The 16,697-nt window shown below is 38.1% G+C and overlaps 2 protein-coding genes across 6 annotated transcripts in view; both read right to left on the reverse strand.

The window, feature by feature from the left end:
- Positions 1–16,697, reverse strand: part of znf385d (zinc finger protein 385D) — a 142,428-nt gene that overhangs the window by 94,749 nt on the left and 30,982 nt on the right. For all 5 annotated transcript variants that reach the window (XR_015512155.1, XM_087288166.1, XM_087288165.1 and 2 more), the window contains exon 2: positions 15,798–15,940. Coding sequence is in view for 4 of the 5 variants with exons in the window: in XM_087288166.1 (XP_087144292.1) it covers positions 15,798–15,940 (143 nt within the window). In the remaining variant the exon portion in view is untranslated. The remainder of the gene's footprint in view (positions 1–15,797; positions 15,941–16,697) is intronic.
- The window catches only part of etfb (electron transfer flavoprotein subunit beta), a 458,646-nt gene that overhangs the window by 78,492 nt on the left and 363,457 nt on the right, over positions 1–16,697 (reverse strand). The window lies entirely within an intron of this gene.

The raw sequence follows: 16,697 nt of genomic DNA on the forward strand, positions 1-16,697 counted from the left end.
CTCATGCACTCCCATTCACACACATACAATACAGACAATTTAGCTTACATAATTCACCTATAGTGCATGTCTTTGAACTGGGGGGGAAACCCACGCCAACACTGTGAGAACATGAAAACTCCACACAGAGACGCCAGCTGACCCAGCCGAGGCTTGAATTAGCGACCTTTTTACAGTGACGTGATTGTGCTACCCACTTCACCACCTTGACTCCCCATCCAGAATAACCGTTTTAAAATAATCAATATTTAAATATAAATACTAATAAAAACTAAAATAATATACAATAATAATTTTGCATTGTAAATGATTATACTTATACATTATAATCAATAATATATTGCAATTTACATCATTTGTTCTTTTTATTATTACTGTTTTATAAAATAAATATGGTAGTGTGGGTCTGCATTAAATAAATAAATATATAATATTTATTACAAACCCACATTAGCATATGGAATTTATATAAACTAATAAAATCTAAAAAAAAAAAAAAGATTTAAATTTCAAAAATATTCAAAAAGATGCAAATTCCCATTTTGCCAAGGTTTCAGCCAAAATTTAAGCTTTACATTGTTTTGAAAACAAAAGTAAACAATAAATATTAGTTTCAGAATTTTACTGCTGTTATAGAAACAAAAAAAATACAAAAATAAAATAATAATAAAATAATAATAAAATAACAATAACATAAACAACAATAATAATAATAATAATAATAAAATAATAATAATAACAACAATAACAATAAAATAATAATAATAAGAAGAATAATAATAATACTAATAATAAAAATCAGGCAGCACGGTGGTGCAAAGGGTAGAATGATCACCTTACAGCAAGAAGGTCGCTGTTCTCCCCGTGTTCACATGGGTTTTCTCCGGGTGCTCCGGTTTCCCCCACATATCCAAAAACATGTGCCATAGGTGAATTGAGTAAGCTAAAATCGTCCATAGTGTATGAGTGTGAATGACTGTGTATGGATGTATCCCAGCGAAGGGTGGCAACTGAAAGGAGATTCGCTGCGTAAAACATATGCTGGATAAGTTGGTGGTTCATTCCACTGTGGCAATCTCACATTATTAAAGGGACTTTGCTGAAAAGAAAATGAATGAATGAATAACAATCATCATCATCATCATCATCATCATCATCATCATCATCATCATCATCATCATGATCTCAAATAAAAAACTTTTATAAAAAACTCTTATAACACTTGTGTCTCAATTTATTTTAAGCTACAACATACCAACATGTCTCAGATTCTTCATTTCCAAACATGAACCATTCCCGTTTTAACTTTGCTGGAAAACTGCAAGGAGTTCATCCAAACTTGCTTAAAAGATTCTTACACTCTTATTAAAATGCAGAAATGTACAGCACTTCCACAAAAACACTGAAAATTACTGTAGTTCCAGATTAAAAGCAACATTCATTCATTCATTCATTTTCCTTCAGCTTAGTCTCTGCTTTTATCAGAAGTCACCACAGCAGAATGAACCGCCAACTTAAGCAGCGGATGCCCTTCCAGCTGCAACCCATCACTGGGAAACACCCATAATAAAGGCTTAGTCCAAATTATTATTCTGGGGTCACCACAGTGGAATAAACCACCAACTAATCCATCATATGTTTTACGCAGCGGATGCCCTTCCAGCTGCAACCCATCACTGGGAAACACCCATAATAAAGGCTTAGTCCAAATTATTATTCTGGGGTCACCACAGTGGACTAAACCACCAACTTATCCATCATATGTTTTACGCAGCGGATGCCCTTCCAGCTGCAACCCATCACTGGAAAACACTCATACACCTCCATTCACACACATAAACTACGGACAATTTAGCCTACCCAATTCACCAATAGCACATGTTTTTAGACTGTAGGGGAAAAACCGGAGCACCCGGAGGAAACCCACGCCAACACTGGGAGAACATGCAAACTCCACACAGAAATGCCAGCCGATCCAGCCGAGGTTCAAACCAGCAACCTTCTTCCTGTGAGACGACGGTGCTAACCACTGAGCCACCATGCCACCCTAAAAGCAACATGCAGAGGGAATTGATAATCACTTTAAGCCATTTATCTACTTTATTCAATGAATTTACTTTAATTGCGCTGTAATTCTGAGCTTCTCATCATCTCTTTAGGAATGTCAGTGATAATGCAGCAGTGTGTGTGCACGCTTCATCCAATAAACAGGCTGTGTGTTCATCCGTGTGTCTCTCACAACATTCCACTCCGGAGCAATTTTCCACTGAGAAATCAATAGCGCAGTGCAGACTCTTCTCTACAGGGGAAATAGAGTTTGTATTGTTTCTTGCAGACAAATGCAGGCTTCAGCAAAGATAAATGCCATTTTCGTGCGCTTCATCTCTCTTTTTTTTATTTATTTGGACACACCTTGAGCTTGTCATTCCTCAATAAGAGTATAAAGTCAGAATTATTAGCCCTCTTGCTAAAATCGAATCCTTATATATTTTTTGTCCCCAATTCATGTTTAACAGGGAGATTTTTTTAACACATTTCTAAACATAATAGTTTTAAAGAGCCCGTATTATACATGAAAAAGGGTCATATTTCGGTTATATGGATCTCCAAAAACATACTGATCTGCATGCAAGGTCAAAAAACACTTTCATGGTCTTATAATCTGCATTTATTTTTACCCAATTATCTCAGCGACTCCCGTATGAATTGTCCAGTGATTCATTTGTGCCCAAACCCCTCCTTAGAGCGAAGCTAATCTGCGCTGATTGGACCGATGACAGTCTGTTGCGATTGGTCGACTGCCTTCAGCACTAGACAAAGGCCCAGTACATCATTTACGTGATTTCACAAGAGCGTGATTTCTGTGACCGAGCTTTTCTCCCTTCTCAGCTGTAACTTAGATCATTTCTATTTGCAATTATTGCTGTAGCATCTCTTGCGTGAAGTGTTCTCATATGTTTTCAGGGCTTACCTGTACTCTGCTTTGCCCAAAGATCCCATCCCCAGCCAAGGGGTTGTAGTTTGAAACGTCAGAAAAGTGGGTGTGTCCAGCTCTGTTTAGGTGGGAGTGTCAGGGGAGGGTAAGAGGGAAGGTTTTGCATAAAAATGATAGATTCTGTTTGGGCATGCGCCGATTTTCACAGAGGCAAAACGATTGTAGACGCAGAGGAGAAAGACTGTGACTATGTTTACATGGACATCAGTAATTGAATTATTTACCTAATTATTAATTTGTGGACTTTAACTGCAGTTTGGCACTTTCATTCAGGAACATTTCTTGCATGCCCCCCTGACAAACGACATTTCTGGCGACCGCAAATTATGTAGCCGAAGGTATGTATGGCTGCATTTCATTTTTTATAAGTAAACGCTAAAGGGCGGTATGACGCCATTCCTTTTCGCGCTTACCTCCGTGTGGAGGGCTTTCCCCCTGCAACCAGTTTTCTGCATCCAGCAGCCAATCAGAACCTACAGACTACATTCATATGGGAGCCTATGGGATAATAAAAGACAACACAAGGCGTTGAGACAAAGAATAAATAAACAAATAAGCAAATAAACTATAGTCATAATGGGGAAACCCACACTAACATAGCAAGAACATGCAAACTCCACACAGAAATGACAACTAACTGGATTAACTAGGTTTACTTAGGGTAATTAGGCAGGCCATTGTATAACAGTAGCTATTGCTTAAGAGTAAAATCTTAAGAGCGGTTGGTAACAGGGTTTGATTTGGGACGGGAGCGGGCTGTCTAGCAATATCGCTCCCGACTCCCAAGCGAGCATGCGCATGTATGTGTGTAAATGAAATAGCGCGATGCTGTGTTTAGCTTGTTTGTTATGAGAGATATATGTGTGTGTGTTGTGTGTTTGTGTGTTAGTGCGCGTGCGCGAATGAGAGAGAGAGAGCTTTGTCTGTGTGTGTGTGTGCTTTTTGCTCTGTGTGTGTGTTTGTGTTTATACAGACAGCTTGTTATAGGCTGTCTGGACTGTATAGCTGGGTGATTTTCGGTTTTGTTCTCCCCCGCTCTTTAGCGGGATCGGGCGCGGCGGGTAGAAAACGGGGCGGGTCGGTCAGCGGGACAACAAGTGCCTAATATAAGCGGGAGCGGTCAGGTTCAGACTAAAACCAGGCGAGTGCGGGCGGGAGCGGGATTCAAAATTTAGTTCCACGTAGATCTCTATTTAAGAGTGTAATAATATTTACCTTAAAATTGTTAAAATAAATAAATAAATAAATAAAACAAATAAGATTTTCTTCGGAAGAAAAAATATTTTCGGAAATACTGTCAAAATGTCCTTAAACATCAAAAATAATAACTATATTTCACAGGAGGGCTAATAATTTTGCCCTCAACTGTATATGGGAAATACAGTGGCCTGAATTCTTCTCTGAATCATTATACATTGTGCTGATATGATCTTCTGCCCTCGTATGACCTGTACTTTAAAAGCATTGCTTAACTTCTCTCCGCTGGATCAGAGTCGGATACACTTAATCCGTCCGGATTCCTCGTCCATCTGAGACTCGCGCTTTCCAAAAACTCCTGTCTGATCTTTCAGAATGTTTGATATCAGACCTGGTAGCATCATTTTTATATCACAGAGAGTCATAACTATGTCTAAATGTATTACAAACCAGGCGCAACGCCACATGTTGTTGATTCTGTGCACAGTGAAAGTGAAATATTGTGTAAAATGTCAACATCGGGGTTATTTGCAGATTAGAGGACTGTTTTACTACTGCTGCTGTCCATAATGGTAAATGCAGAATACATAAAGGCTTAAAAAACTGCGAATAAATTTGATTAATTTTAATATTTAATAATAATATTTCTGTTCTAATACTAGTAACAATTTGAAATAAGGGTTAGTTAATGTATTTACTAACATGATTAAGCAATAAGCAATACATTTCTTGCAGTATTTATTCATCTTTGTTAAAGTTTCTTAATGGATATAGTTGTTCATTGTTGTTTTTTAAAGTACAGGTCATACGAGGGCAGAAGATCATATCAGCACAATATATAATGATTCAGAGAATAATTCAGGCCAGTATTTTCCATATAATGTTGAGGGCAAAATTATTAGCCCTCCTGTGAAATATGTATTCTTTTTCAAATATTTCACAAGCAATATTTAATGACATTTTGACAGTATTTCTGAAATTATTTTTTCTTCTAAGGAAAATCTTATTTATTTTTTATCTTTATTTATTTATTTATTTATTTATTTATTTATTTATTTATTTATTTATTTGTTTGTTTGTTTGTTTGTATATGTATTTATTATTAGTTTTAAGGTCAATATTATTACACCCTTAAGCAATAACCACTGTTATAAAATGGCCTGCCTAATTACCCTAAGTAAACCTAATTAATCCACTGTTTTATGTTAACTCACTGTGCATTAACTAATATTAAGTTTATTAATGCATTAAGAAATGTTCAACTATGATTAATAAATGCCGTTCAAGCAATTTCTTATTAGTAAATGCATTAACTAAATTTAACGAATTAACCATTATTTAAAAGTGTTACCTTAATATGATTTTATACAAAATAATCTGTCAGTGCCATTTCAATATAAAAATTAATAATAATAAATGTTATTTTTAATATTATATATTTTAAAAAATAAAATACACATCCAATTTTTACTGAATACATACTAATTTTCAGAATTGCCTAATTTAACTTTGGAGAATACAGTTTTAACTGTAAATAGAATAAAATAGTTCTGTTATTTATCATGTTAATAACTAATTAAAAATGACAATAATGTTAATTATTATTATTTAGTATATTATTTATGTTTATATACAGTATATGAATGTATGCATGTATGCATGTATGTATGCATGTATGTACCCTTATCGGCCACTTTTTCAGGTACACCTTTCTAGTACCAGGTTGGACACCTTTTTGCCTTAATCCTTCGTGGCATAGATTTAACAAGCTACTGGAAATATTCCTCAGAGATTTTGCTCCATATTGACATGATAGCATAGGGCAGTTTCTGCAGATTTGTCGGCTGCACATCCATGAGATGCTTGCACATCCAGCGATGGTTGTGCATGAAAATTGTCTTGACCGTGGCTACATGCCTAAATGCATTGAGATGCTGCCAGGTGATTGGCTAATTAGAAATTTGCATTAACGAGCAGTTGGACAGGTGTACCTAATAAAGTGGCCGGTGAGTGTATATGCGTGTGATAATGGAAATTGTGTAACTAATATTTTTTGTGAATATAAATGTGCATTTACCTTCTGAATACTCTGATTATGTCCTATTATGTCTCTGCGATGTGATTTTAATAAAAGATATATTAAGTATGCAAATATTAAGCACACAGTCCAAACAGCCTGGTCTTTTCATGCATTGCCCGTTGTTCACAGCTAGTCACATCACATTTCTAGTGAAGCCACTTTTCTGTTAAATTAGTTTTGCTCTCATATACGCCCATTCATATTGCTTCATCCTTAAATTACAGGCTTCTATATATACATTATTTGGAAAAAAAAAAATCTGTGCACTTCATTCCAGGCCTGTAAAATTGCTGTTGACACGTATTAGGGTTGGAAAATCCCTGCCGTCATTTTCTATATGATTCCTTTGTGTTTTGCGATTTTGAGCCAGCAAATGTTTAACGCGCCTCAGAGACTCCGCTATAGATCTGACCTCACTGTTTCCTCACATTAACACACACAGCAAATATATATATATATACATACACAAAATTCAGCACAGTATTCATTAAGCTAAGAGAACAACACTGTTTCCACCAAAAACAACAACACAGGCTCGTTAGAAATACCCATGCTTCAGCATACATATTTGTGAAACAGCACAAACTCATTTACACACACAATTGACTGAGGTTTCTGTATAATGAATGCTGTAAGCCAACAAACTGTATTCCTTTTGACACTAATGATATTTACAGGAACATAATCTCAATGAGGGGCGACGCAGTGGCACAGTAGGTAGTGCTGTCGCCTCACAGCAAGAAGATCGCTGGGTTACTGGTTTGAGCCTCGGCTCAGTTGTCGCTTCTGTGTGGAGTTTGCATGTTCTCCCTGCGTTCGCGTGGGTTTCCTCCGGGTGCTCCGGTTTCCCCCACAGTCCAAAGACATGCGGTACAGGAGAATTGGGTAGGCGAAATTGTCTGTAGTGTATGAGAGTGAATGAGTGTGTGTGGATGTTTTCCAGACATGGGTTGCACCTGAAAGGGCATACGCTGCGTAAAAACTTGGTGGATAAGTTGGCAGTTCTTTCTAGTGTGGCGACCCCAGATTAATAAAGTGACTAAGCCGACAAGAAAATTAATGTATGAATAATATCAATGAGCAAAAAGTTATTTTCATGCAGCTCTTTGCACACCAAATAAATACCACAAAACTTTGACATTATGCTGTCTATTATACAAATCCAAATACATTTACAGTGGATGGGCTACTTGGTAGATGGGCAAAGGACTACCAAACCATACTGGAGGACCATGTGACCAATGGTTCAAACATTGTATCAGGATGATTATCAGTGTTGTAAAGTAACAAATTACAAATACTCAAACTCCTGTAGTTGAGTGTTTTTTCTCAGGAATTGTAATTTACTAAGTAGTTTTATAAATGTGTACTTTTACTTTCCCTTGAGTACATTTTTAGTATCTGTATCTGTACTTTTACTCCACTACTTTCCTTCAACCTGCAGTAACTACTTTATTTCTTTCTTGTCTATGATTAGCTAAAGTATAAAAATCAGTCCTGTGATTCCTGTCCAATCAAATCACACATAGAAAGTAAATCCCATCATACTGAAAAACCTCAGGACATGGGCGCTTTATAAATGCAGCAAACCTTTTGGAAGCGTAACAATGTCGAACACGATGTCCAAAACCTTCCAGAAACTGTTTATGGACTGCATGCATGTCACTAATTAGAAAATGAAGGATGCCAACTGTATGATGACTGAAATCACTAAACAGCCTTAAACAATGACTATATGGAACAAATGAAGAATGGTAGGAAGGGCCGAATGAAGGAAGGACAGAACAAGGAATGGAAGGAAGGACCAAACTAATGAAGAAAGGAAGGGCCACATGAATAAAGGAAGGATTAAAAAAAAGGACTGAACAAACTAAGGAAAGAAAAAATGAATGGATGGATGGACGGATGGACGGATGAACAAAGAACCTAATGAAGGAAGAAACAAAATATGAACAAACGAATGAAGGGAGAAATTAAGAAAGAATAAAATGAATGAAGGAAGGATTCAAGAAAGGACTGAACAAGGAACAAAAGGAACAAAAAATTAACGCACAAACAATCAAATGAATAAGTGGACAAATGAAGGGAGAAATGAAGGAAGGATCAGATGAATGAAGGACTGAACAAACTAAGGAAGAAACAAACAAATGAATGAATAAACTAATGAAAGAAGGAATAAAAAATTAACAAAGGAATAAACGAATAAATGAGCAAACGAATGAAGGGAGAAATGAAGGAAGGACCAGATGAATGAATGAATGATTCAGGGAAACACTAAACAAACTAAGGAAGGAAGGAAGGAACAAACAAATGAATGAATGAACAAAAGAACTAATGAAGGAAGGAACAAAAAAATATGAACGAACGAATAAGTGAGTGAACAAATGAAGGGATAAATGAAGAAAGGATTCAAGGAAAGACTGAACAAACCAGGGTAGGAAGGAACAAACAAATGAATGAAAGAACAAAAGAACTAATGAAGGAAGGAACAAAAAATTAATGAACAAATAAATGAGCGAACAAATGGAGAGAGAAATGAAGGAAGGATCAGATGAATGAAGGAAGGATTCAAGGAAAGACTAAAACTAAGGAAGGAGGGAACAAAATAAATGAATGAACAAAATAACTAATGAAGGAAGGAATAAAAAATGAACAAACGAAGAACAAATGATTGAGCGAACGAATAAAGGGAGAAATGAAGGAAGGATCAGATGAATGAAGGAAGGATTCAATAAGGGACTGAACAAACTAAGGAAGAAACAAAGAAATGAATGAACAAAAAAAACTAATGAAGGAAGGAGCAAAAAAATACAAATGAACGAACGAATAAATGAGCGAACGAATAAAGGGAGGAATGAAGGAAAGAACAAATGAATGAAGAAAGGAACGAACAAATGAACGAAAGAAGGAAAAACAGAACAAACAATGGAAGGGGCGAACGAAAGATCACTAAATGCACTACAGAATGTTACGTTTACACATCCCTGCACAAACTACATGTAAACCCATCAACTTTTAACAGCGTAATACTCACTTCTCACTACTCTTGAGTACTTTTACAATTATTACTTTTTACTCATATTTTGAGTAATATTTACAACAGATATTTTTACTCTACTTTCACTACATTTTTGGCCAGGTAAGGGTACTTTTACTTTCCACCACTAATGATAACGCACAAATACACACAGCAAGAATTGTGACGGAGTGGTTTGACGAACATGAAAATTAAGGTGATAATCTCCCATGGCCTGCACAGTCACCAGAGCTAAATATTATTAAGCCACTTTGGGGTTTTGGAGAAGCATTTTTCTCCACCAGCATCATGTAGTGACCAGGCCACTAATCTGCAAGAAGAATAGCTCAAAATCCTTCTGGCCCCTGTGCAGCACTTGTATCTGTACCGGCCACATTATTAGGTACATCTTGCTAGTACCTACTCGTGGCATAGATTCAACAAAATACTGGAAATATTCCTCAGAGATTTTGCTCCATTTTGACATGATAGCATCACACTGTTGCTGCAGATTTGTCGACTGCACATCCATCAATGGATTGCCAATAAATCATGCCAATAAATCTGTTAGGAATTGAATTGAATGTTAAATTGAGAAGGAGAGACAGAGAAAGATTACTCTGAGTTAATCTAGTATCAGATTACCGGCTCCAGAGGATGGCCAGTGCACAACTCATTATTGAAGGAAAAGTCTGTTAAATACAGATTAGAGATCCAGAGCAAATGTCAGCCTTGGCGACCACTGCTGCCTCTCTCTGAAGCACTATCAAAACTGTGTGTGCGTGTGTGTGACTAAACTCTTCTGTGATGCAGGATTGTGCCTCTCTGCTCCACATGCATGCATCTGTTAGCAGCATGTTTGAAAAATCCCACACTCCTCTTTCCAAACGCAGGTCCAGCCAGTTCAGTCGTGCCTCCAGCCAAACTCCCTCCCCGAGTCACGCTGTTTTTGGACAGCACAGCCTGTCTGTTGTGCCTCTACAGACTTTCGCACAGGCACGACTCATCGAAGAGTGTTCCCGTCTGTTTGTGGCACAACGGGTGAGTGCTGAGGAGTGCTTTGGTGCCACACCAGCATCTTGCAAAGAAATTAGTTCTCATTTTTTGCATGATACTACTCGAAGTGATGTAGTGAAATGTGGTCATGGAGGATTGTCATGTCAATATAATTGAGATTCCTGCATAGTTTAGTCCCAAAATTCGAAGATGGGGTAAAATTCCTGTCAGTGTGTTGGTTAAAAGCCCAAAATTAACTAATAACAAATGACTAAATCTTTTTGTTTTCACTCAAAAAAAATAAATAAAATAAAAATAAATAAATAATTTTGCTGCATGTTCAAACTACTTATTTAAATCGAGCAGAATCAACATAGCTTGTGAGATTTTTTGGGACAACTTAATTGTTTTATGTTCAATCCGCTTAAATTTGTTAAGTTAACTTTTTGATTGAAAGTAACTAATTGATTCAACACAGGCTCATTCTCAAAACGTAGCCCCTAAATACATTTTTGGAGAGCACAAATTATGTACACTGTAAAAAATGGCCGTGATTTCAACAGTAAAAAACTGTAAAAATGCTACAGTACAAATCGGTAACCTGGTTAACGGTATGTTTCCCTAATATATACGGCGAATAACCGTAAATTGACTTTCCCAGAATTCCCTGCATGGCACATAACTTTATATGCATTTGGTTGACATTATTATGGATCTTTTTAGTTGTTTCCCCATCAGTTATGTACATTAGAGATTTATGCTACATCTAATGTTGATAAACAATGTTTATTTCATGACTTTAATTTTATGCGTGTTACCATACTGGTGTTTAGTAGCTGTGTGAATGACACTGAGCACCTTCTACATGCTGATACTCTTTTCTGCTTGTGGGAGAAGTTGATTGTGATGAGCATTGGCTCATTATGTAACTTTCTCATCACCACCTGAATGTGGGTGTGCTAACCTGTCTAACTGTCTAACAAAAGATGTGTAGATGTTGATCATTCAAAATACAGACACATTACCTCTATAAATGATTAAAATACAGTAATTTACCATAAAAATTCTTTTTAAGGTTTGTACCGTGTTTTTAACGGTAAATTACTGACAACCACAGCTGCCGTTTTTTTACCGTAAATTTTACGGATTTATTTTTTCCAGTGCAGCCAGAGGAAAGTAGGTCGTCTTTTAAACGAAAGCTACGGGGTGGTGGATTTGAGTTATTACTATAAGCGTATGTCAGAGGATTTGAGACACAGAGCGGAGTTGAATGTGACGATTGGGTTAAATCCGGCGAAAAATGGTTCCAGAAAGCAGATAAGACAAAAACAGAAACCAAAATAATAAAATAATAAAACAAACAAGTAAACAACAGGGTGAGAGTGTGGTAAAATCTGAAAATGTGGTAAAAATCAGGCAAGGGCTTTTCTTTTTCTGGATTGCTTTTGAAAACACTATCGGTTGGTGTGGCAAGGGGGCGGGGTTAAGAGCTGTGGGAACGGAATGAGGCCACCGCGTAAGTGATACACCTGTAGCGCGCACCAGCCTCGAATCCCACAGAAGGAGCTCTGGACTAAAAGAGGAGAAACGATGGCAGAGGAAGCCAAGAGTGGACCGGGCCCGGACACATTGTTTTACTTTTGTTTTCAGTTTGACGGCAGACTCCGTCAGTCAGCCAGTCAGTTAGTCAGTTAACAGCGGCTTCTGGTGGATTTACGTGAGAAAAGCAGCTGCGAATGGCACTCGCGAGAGAAATTTGAGATCTGAAAAATTGTACACAGTGACTTCTAGTGGATTCACAAAAACTGTAAAAAAATACTTGCCTCCTGGGACATTTGGCACTCTCTAGAAATCATTATATGGGTACATAATCAGAATGAACCTGGGCTGAATCATTTGTGGAATCCTGCATTTGTTTTACAGTGAGTGCAGTGTGTGTGTGTGTGTGTGTGTGTGTGTGTGTGTGTGTGTGTGTATGGGGACACAAAATTGTGTAATGACATGGAATGACCTTTTTGTACTTTATTAAGGAGGTATACAAGAACATGACATGTGTCCTCGTACTTAAAACACCTAAAAATCATAGTGTACTTAAAAGAGTCTTTTGACATTCAAAATTTTACATGTAAGTGTTGGTTTTAAGGGTGGGTATTAGTTAAGTGGTTTTTACACTATAAAATAAACTACGTTTATGGAGAGTCATCATAAACCACCAATACCAACTTGATTGTGTGTGTATCTTGTATTTCTTCTATTGTGGAGACTAAATGTCCCCACAAGTATAGCAATACCAGTCAATTTTGACCTTGTGGGGAGATTTGTTGGACCCTATGAAGAAAAAAAAAAAGAGTAACACTTTATTTTGATGGTCCATTTGAGTATTAGTAGACTGTCTGCTTAATATTTTTTGATACTGACATTCAACAGACATTTAACTGACTATAAGAAACTTTGCAGGTACATGTCAATTTACAATAACCCTTATCCCAAGTTGACAGTCTACTTATAATCTAATGAGAATTAGTTACTAAAAAAGTTTTATAAGACGCAAAAAGATCTATAAGACGCAACTTAAAACTGTAAACTTATTCACATGCAACACAGCATTCGATTTAGGGTTTCAGCCTAAAATCTTGCATATATATGAAAATTATAAACGGTAGATGACACTGTGACATCTACAACCTGAGGGAAAATGGATTGCACATGTACACAGTCAGCATAGAGGCACCTAGGACATTCAAAATGACACTTTTCTATATGGTGAATGGCACACAGTGCACTGTATACACCATTCAGACAGAGAAAATCTGCTTTCCTTTGGTTTGAATGAAGACTGCTTTCCTGTTAATTTCACACTAACTGCTGTAGAGACGCATACACAGCTTCCCTTTGGTCCAGAGATATGACAACACAAAGAGGATCATATGCATGTGTCGCACAGACCACAAAACATTCATTGATTTATTCATTCATTCATTCGTTTTCTTTTCAGCTTAGTCTCTTTATTAATCCAGGGTCACCACAGCGGAATGAACCGCTAACTTATCCAGCACATGTTTTACGCAGCGTATGCCCTTCCAGCTGCAACCCATTTCTGGGAAACATCCATACACACTCATTCATACTCATACACTATGGACAATTACCTGTACCGCATGTCTTTGGACTGTGAGGGAAACCGGAGCACCTGGAGGAAACCCACGCGAACGCGGGGAGAACATGCAAACTCCACACAGAAATGCCAACTGGCCCAGCCAAGGCTCAAACCAGCTTCTTGCTGTGAGGCGACAGCACTAGCTACTGCGCCACTACGTCCCCACCACAAAACATCGGAATAATTTCAAAATGATGTTGCTATATTATGCCAATATAGACTATAGAGCTCTAGTGAATCTGATGAGGATCTTAAGAGTTAGACTGGCAGAGCTGTGATATAAATAAATGCCATTAGCTTGTTATTTAAAAAATGTGGAGGAACCATCTGATATGTCCCATACTATCTTTATGTTTCAGTTGAAATTGCATTACAGATCGAACAAAGCTGCACGTTCAAGGCACTTCAGGGAACCTTTAAATGAATTAGAGCATTTCATTGAATTAGGAATTGATCGAGAGAGTGAGAGAATTTGTGGTGTTGTTTACAAGGTTGTAGTGATGTTAACCAATCTTCCAACAAACAAAGAAGCTGTGAGTTTTGCAACACAAAAACATGTAATGATCGTGAATGTTAAATCGGCATACAGGTTTTGACATCAAATAGATTTGCATTATGTTTATAATGTCAATTTGACATCAGGGTGCTCGCTGGGATATATACACCCAACCCAGGCTCATTATTGATATGTACCCCTGTATACATTTCTGGAGAACGAGAAAAACGTCCCAAGAGCTTTAGTTTTTTGCAATTTTAGTTTTCGCAAATTCATCACACGCTACTGTGTACGCTTTTTAACACCTCAAATTTATCTCACAAGTGTCATTCGCACCTGCGGTTCTTGAGTAAATCCACCAGAGACCACTGTCCACTGACTGCCTGACTGATAACCCCACCCACCCCCTTCTCTAAACCCAACCGATAGTGTTTTCAAAAGCACCTACTAACCCAATCACTGCCTCCCCTAATCCCTCCGGTTTGAAGGATGAGAGGAAAGTCTGAGCTCAGTGGGTCTAAAGAACCACTGGTTTAGTTAGGGCTTAGTTAGGGCTTAGGACAGATTATAGAGATTGCTATGGAGAGATAAACAGCTGACTGAAGGCATGAGTAGTAGCCTGACTAACAGCTCAACTATAGTAGCAATTCGGTTTAGTCAATTCACTTCTGTTGCATGTCTTTGGACTGTGGGGGAAACCAGGGAACCCCACGCAAAAATGGGAAGAACATGTAAACTCCGCACAGAGTCGCCTGTTAATTTCAGAGTCACAAAACCACTGAGTCGCCAGGCCGCCTATGTAGGAAAAGTACAGTAAGAGTAGGGGGCATGGGGGAATTTTTCTAGACGAAGATAACGAAGGTGAGAAACTCTGATTATTTATATTTGGATTTGTCTGATTGGTGAATCATCTGTTAGCTAATGCAGGACCAGCTGTGGTCAATCATAAGCATGTGATTCTATCAAGATTAGTTTATAAATAAACTTCACATCACGTCCACATATATCTCTCCAGCCTTCATGACTGAAACAAAAAATGATGTGATTTCCACCAAGGCAACCCGGTGTGTAAAAATATAACTGCAGAAACGGGCAGTGGGCGGAGTTACACAGACTAAACCAAAGTCACACATTCTCAAAGCAGAATATCTGACTTCAGCATTTAGCATATCTTTTTCATTCATTCATTTTCTGCCGTTTTTCCAGGGCCGGGTTGCGGGGGCAGCAGTCTCAGGAAAGAACCCCAGACCACCCCCGGGGGGATCCAGAGGCGTTTCCGAGAGACATAGTCCCTTTAGCATGTCCTGGGTGATCCCCAATGCCTCCTACCGGTGGGGCATGCCTGAAACACCTCCCTAGGTAGGAAAAACACTGTAAAAACTGAAAAACAAAACCCCAAGAAACTTGAACTCCTCCACCAGAGGTAAGGACTTTCTTTTTCAGATAAACAAATATGTCCACATTTCTCAATTATTTGCAAAAATACTATGAATGATACTTTAGAAATGACAGAAACATACATACAGCACCTTCAAATCAACAAGTAGCCTCCTTTTCTTTTAGCACCAGTTGTTATTTGTAAGCTAGATCAACACATAATGTCGCGCTTCCAAATGACGATATATGCAGTCGATGTTTATAGGATCAGAAGTTCACAACCTGTGCTCATAACAACAGCTGGTGTTGCATCTTCACAATGCATCGTGAAACTGCTCCACAGGCTGCAGTCCCAGAACAAGCAGAACTCGGATGACAATTATCAGAAGCGACGCTCTCACGAAACCCCGGCGGACCCCGAGAACAGAGTGAAGCTCATTAGCACTTCGAGAGAAAGTGTGTGTGTGTGTTTGTGTGACTTACGCTGCTGAAGCTGGGAATGAGGCTGAGCGCAGAGCCGCCATCCAAAGCAAAAGGGACAAAGTGCTTCATGCCCAAAGAGGAGGGCACAGCGGGAAGAGGAGCTCGAACCAGCGCTGGCACTAGGCCACTCTGACAAGCATTACCTGAGGAGGACAAACAGAGACAAAAAAGTACAAAATCTGTCACTGGAGTGCTACAAGATACAGTTTTGTAGTCATCAAGTCCTCATTTGGGCCTAAAAAGGTACAAATTAGTACATAAAATGTACAAAATCACATGTGAAAGATACAAAAAGTATAAGGTCAGTAAATGCGGACACACATTTGAGGGGGTAAAGAACTTAAAGAGCCCCAATTATGAGATTTTGAAAATGACCTACTATGTAGTGTGTAACACAGCTCTAAGCACAGTAAAAATATCCAGCTAAGGCTTAAATCTAAAAGTACACAGTGTTAAAACTATAAATTCATCTGTAAAAGAGTCGACTCGTAGTGGTTCGAATGAATCGCTGCTGTAAGGAGTCTTTAGCCGTGTCGGCGTGATGTCGATATGTAACTCAAGCACAGACCAAGTGTGGCACATGCCTGCTTTTGAGTAAAGGTCCTACCCGTTAGATCGCCCCCTGGGGGCTGGCTGCAGTACAAGTCATAAAGCCCACCTCCTCAGTGCTAATGAATGAGACTTGAGCCCAAATAAAAAAAATGAATTACACTTGCAATAAAATGTCCCGAAAGATGGTTTTGGTCAATTAAGGCACTGGCCTTCATGCTGATATAGGTGCAGATTTTCATTTTTGTAACAAGTATGCTTTTAGCTAGTAATTTAATGCTATAAAAACTGGGTGTGTCATCATGATTGACAGTTGTCATTGACAATTTCTCTGAGCAGACCGTCGGAACC

Source organism: Danio rerio, chromosome 16, assembly GCF_052040795.2.
Source record: "Danio rerio strain M-AB ecotype USA chromosome 16, GRCz13ab, whole genome shotgun sequence".
Classification (NCBI taxonomy): Eukaryota; Metazoa; Chordata; class Actinopteri; order Cypriniformes; family Danionidae; genus Danio; species Danio rerio.